The 5,130-nt window shown below is 42.1% G+C and overlaps 1 protein-coding gene across 1 annotated transcript; it reads left to right on the top strand.

The window, feature by feature from the left end:
- Positions 1-1,304: 1,304 nt before the first annotated feature.
- On the top strand, positions 1,305-2,420 carry LOC149373559 (uncharacterized). The gene is made up of 2 exons (XM_089596897.1): positions 1,305-1,662; positions 1,732-2,420. The coding sequence occupies exons 1-2, from the start codon at positions 1,305-1,307 to the stop codon at positions 2,418-2,420; spliced, it is 1,047 nt and encodes a 348-aa protein (XP_089453023.1).
- Positions 2,421-5,130: the final 2,710 nt, after the last annotated feature.

Raw genomic sequence — 5,130 nt, 5'->3', positions numbered from 1 at the left:
GCAAGGGGCGCGACGCTCCCTCGCTGTAGCGAGCGGTAGATGTTCACGGGCTACGAGCGAATAAGGTGCGTATAGCGCCTAAAAGGCTATGTACTAAATTAGCGTCAATATATTTCTTTTGATCAAATAAATTTGTGTGTTTCAATTGTCTCTCCTGGTGATTCCTGCTTCCGGCTCGTTCCATCGTCAAAAATTTGGTGCCAAAACCCGGGACTATTCGGGAATATAATTGTGAAGGTTGACTGACGATCCAGGATGCCAAAATCACCATGAACACGAGGAAATGAGTCAATAAGCTTGATGCGGCAAAGGGCGACAAAAGCAAATGGGGACGACTGACTGAGGTTAGAGACACGACGAACCAGCTGGGGCCACGCAACACACTGCGAGCGGTCTCCGTACCTCGTGAGAGCAGGAGCGGGATGGATGACGACCTAGTTCCTTTTCCCGGTTTCGAGGCTTTTAGAGGTACGTCGACTCCAGCAGGCAACAACCTGGGCGATCCTGCAGGTAACGTCAGAAACGACGACTCATTTGCCCGCCTTGCCGATTTGTTGGAAACAACCTTGCGTGGGACTCAAAACTCGTTGCAACGAGAAAATGACTCCCGATTGTTGTCACGTTTGACCACTGTGAAAGCGTTGCCTGCGTTTACCGGGAATCCACTCGAGTGGCGCCACTTTCATCAATTGTATGAGAGTACGAGCAGCGACGGAGCGTATAGCGACCAAGAAAATGTCGCATGTTTATTCACAGCCATACAGGGCAATGCAAGCCACGTGGTGAATACTTTGCTCGCAACCGGCCACGATGCCAAGGGCATTATTAGTACTCTCGAGCTACATTACGGGAATAATAAAATTCTCACGGTAAAATTGATGCGTGAGATTACTATAGCCTGAGTGTTCGCTATATTTGCTTTTATCAATGTACGTGCTTTATCTCGAAGACATTCCGTCATTGCACACCGGCCAAAACACGCTTCCGCATTTCACGTCTTCTTTAAAAAACTTAATCACCGCCTTCCGCAGTCTCGATTTGCGGGGCTATCTGTATAATCCCGACGTGATTCAAAGAATAGGCAGAAAATTTCCCGCCGCGTTGAAATACGCTTTCATCAAGCATGCTGCTGAAAATCTTAGCGATCAAACAGAGATAGAACAGTTGTCCGATTTTTGTACAGAAAGGTAGAAATGGCGGCTGCAAGTAGTTTGTTCGATTTCGATGTGTGTGTGGAAGACACGCGTGGGAATGCTAAGAAAAATCCGAAACAAATAGGGGGGCCGCGTGTGCTTACAACAACGATGTGTGAAAGTGGAAGTTCTGCAACGATGCATGTTGCGACAGCTCGAAAGGACTCGTGTGCAGTGTGTTCGCGCGACAACCACTATATAGAAAATTGCTTCGTTTTGGCTCGCGAGTCCGTTGCTCGGCATTGGCATTTGATTAAGGAGCTTCGTCTGTGCTTCAAGTGTCTTGAAAGCGGCCATTTTCAAACTGCATGCAAAGCACCAAATTGCTCCACATGCGCAGGGCCGCATCACATGTTGCTGCACACCGAGTCGCGAACAAAAACGAACCATGCCAATCGCACAAGGCAAGATACACCAAATTCTTTTCCTGGCGTCCCGCATGATTTTTCCCCGATGCAGGATGAAAATCGCAACGCATGACTATCGAAATCTTTCGCTCTGCTAAAAATAATCCCGGTGTGCGTGTGCGGACCCAAAGCAACCGTGGAGACTTTCACGTTGCTCGATGATGGTTTCACCATCACGGTCGTTGATGCTAAGTTGTCGAAAAGGTTAGGACTGACCGGGCAAAATGTGATCGTCAATATAAACGGGATTCTAGACAGCAGTGCGACCAATGATTTATGTAAAGTGGTGCGTTTTGAGATAGGCGGCGTCAATGCGGAACATATGTACAAAATTGACAATGCACTCGCAGTCGCCAATTTGTCTTTCCCGACGCAGTCATTACCAGGTGAATTGATACGCGAAATCGCTAAACAGCATAGCCTTTTAATTCAACCGTATAAGATGGCCCAACCAGAGATAATCGTTGGGCAGGACAATTGGCGTCTGTTAGCTAGCAGTGAAACAAGAGTTTTAGTTAGAACGGATGTTGCAATTACAGCCTCACCGCTAGGTTGGCTGGTTCATGGAGTTGCCTCAACCAAGAGACAACACGGCGTGTTCATGATGCGTAAAAACAGCGAAGTTCTTCAGGACGAGAGTTGCACAGAGTGTTGCGCTATGACCGCGACATTGGACTTGCTTATCCGAGAATTTTTCAAGGTAGAAAGTTTGGGAGTGAAAGAGTTGACGCGTTCCAACCCCGCTCACGAGCGTGCATTAAAAATATTGACGGAGACGAGACAGGATTGCTGTGGAACAACGTCGCCCCACCACGAGTAGATAGTTGCGCGATGGCGGCTAATAGACTATGTTTACTAGAAAGAAAATTGGATAAGAACCCAAGGTTTGCCGCGCTTTATTACAAAGAAATGGACCGTCTGATCAAAAATGGATACGCAATCCGAGTCTAGACCACTGAGAAGAAGGCTGATCAAATTTTCAGCCAATGTGGCCATATCATAGCACCAGAACCGTTAAAAAAATGGCCCAGAAATCTGGAAGTGTTACAACGTATTGTGCTTAGGGTAGTTGTCTCCTGGTATAACGCTGTAGATATTGGCGTTCAGAATGTTTATTATTTCATTGCGCTTTATTATCTTGGCCGTTGCTTGTCCATTAGAGCCGTGGATGCGGCCATCGCTGAAGCTGTCTACGTACGGTTAGATCTGCAACGACTAATTAAGAAACGGGTCAGCTAATAGTCGTAACGGAAGTGTCTGTCCCGGGTTCAGGGTACACTGCTCATAAAGGCTTAATAAAATGTAGCTTCGGACCTCTATGGGGGGTGTAACTTGTACCACTAACGGGCGTATAAATTTTTTCAAGTTTGATCTAAGGTGGGTCTAGCTGGGTTGCAGATGGTAGAATTTTCCAGATTTTCCTTGTACTATAAAGCGGTTGTTAGGCCCCCTAGTGGCCTAATAAACCAGGAACGGAGAGCAGCGTCAGCCGCCTTGGAGAATATCACTGGGCACTTTTACGTGCTTTATTTTCCTTCTGTCCATTAGAGCAGAGTGTTGTTGGTAGTTGGATTACCCAGCTGCACGACTAACAACTCTATTCTTGACGTACTACTAGTGAACAACTACGGTGATCGATCATTTTCTCGGGAATATTATCCCCTTTACTTCGATTACAGATGGTTTCGATTTTACTTCGACGATACCTAGTAGATTCTATTTAACTACAGTGAAAAACTAGCTCTACCGTTATTAACTCCTTTAAAATCAAAACTATACGACTATCTAGGAAGTATCATGAATCGATATGCAAACTGGCAGTAAAATTGGTTAAGTAGTTTTGGTGGTTGGCAATTACAACGATTGTCATAACTTTGCTTTACATATTAAAAAGATTTTGTGGTGTACTTATTTTTTTTTCGTCCGTCATTTAAAAAAAATGTCTAAAATGAAAAGTACAAGCTTGAGCAAAAACGCAAAAAAAAAGATTTTCATTGAATGTTTAAAAGATGGAAAATAAAATAGTGCTTAGTTACACTTCAATTTAATCTTTAAACTTAGGAAGAACCATGTTGAGATTATGGATAACCAAAACCAAATAAAATTATATCTTTAAAAGATATTGAGAAAAATAAGATCGTCATCAATTAAAAAACAAGTTTCAAGGATCTTTTAGTTCAACTGAATGAAAAAAATTCTGAATAAAACGAATTATAGTGAGTAGTTGTTGCAACATTTTGGCCGTCACAACAAACCGCCACTACCTACGTTGGAACTTTCCATGATGAGCAAAGACGAGGCATGCGGGGTGGGGGACATGACCCCACCACGGTTAGATCCCCACCCAACTTTAAACGTGGAGAGAGGGCTCCCCCACTTTTGAGTTACTAGAGAGGTGAAAAATGCTCCCCCTCGTTTAGTATGGGTATTCTTTTTATAATAATAATATGTTTCTCCAATATAAAGGGTCCAAAATATTTTTTTATTTTTTTTATGACATCAAAACAAAATGTGATTTGTAAGGATGTAGTGTGAGTTTTAGGTAAGTAAAAACAAAGGTACGTACGTTTATGAATTTATTTTAGAGTTCAAAGTCTCTACAAGTGCAATTGTATGAAATGACGCAAAATTGTATATAAAATCGCATACACATTCTTTTGTTAAATATTTGCATTTTGTCGTATCTGTAGACACGACTTTTTTATACACACTCTCTAAATCTGAATCATTCATATCTCTTACAATTTTCTTTACAATATCGGTTCTATAATAATCGATTTGCGCTTCATACATATTACTACCTTTTTCTAAAATATAATCTACAAATTTCTGCACAACAGTAGGCATCAAATCCGACAAATCACTTAATACACTTAAATTACAATTAATACATTCGATAATGAATTGGCTTAAATGATCAAAGGTCATCTTTTTTAGAACTAAACTACGACGATATTTCTTCGCGACCCTACCACTCACACCTTGTTTTCATCCTTTTTCAAACTCAATAGCCTTGCCGTTATAACTTACAGTAAACTTTAGAGACCAGTTGGAGCCATAAATTTTGATGCCCTGCAAGTTGCTGTCGGCCGTGGTAAAATACTTCTCAATGTCTGTAAGCGACAATTTGAATTCGTTCCAATCCAAAATTTTGAAAGCAATCCCTTCGAAATCTGTGCCTAATAGACAAACTACAGGTTCCCAATCGTTGTCAAATAATTTCTTATATTCCAGACCAACTACGACTTTTTTGCCAAATGATTTACTCAACCCAAAAAGCTTGCAAAAAATCTGTGAAGGTGACTGTTGATACTGTTTTGCGCTTGGGAGATGGATTGCTACCAACGCCCCAACCCTCTTTTTCTGGAACTCCATTTTTCTGTTTAATTGTATTGACGATATGACAAGCAGGCAGAGACTAACGACTAATCCGACTTTTTATACTAGTTGTAGCTCGAAAGAGACAGTGTGAAAAACGTTTGGAGGTGGTAAGTCACGTTTCAGCATGAAAAATTGCGTCAACAGTACAT

This window comes from Copidosoma floridanum, unplaced genomic scaffold (genome assembly GCF_036245765.1).
Source record: "Copidosoma floridanum isolate Cflo_tuat_1 unplaced genomic scaffold, Cflo_Japanese_pri ptg000030l, whole genome shotgun sequence".
Taxonomy (NCBI): Eukaryota; Metazoa; Arthropoda; class Insecta; order Hymenoptera; family Encyrtidae; genus Copidosoma; species Copidosoma floridanum.
The sequence above is the reverse complement of the archived record's forward strand: the minus strand, read 5'-3'. Positions and strand labels throughout refer to the sequence as shown.

Bases quoted from the DNA above. Each gene is read 5' to 3' on its own strand.
- LOC149373559 (XM_089596897.1), top strand. From the start codon at position 1,305: ATGTGTGAAAGTGGAAGTTCTGCAACGATGCATGTTGCGACAGCTCGA. The intron at 1,663-1,731 runs GCAACGCATGAC...GCGGACCCAAAG, and splicing joins CCCGATGCAGGATGAAAATC to CAACCGTGGAGACTTTCACG.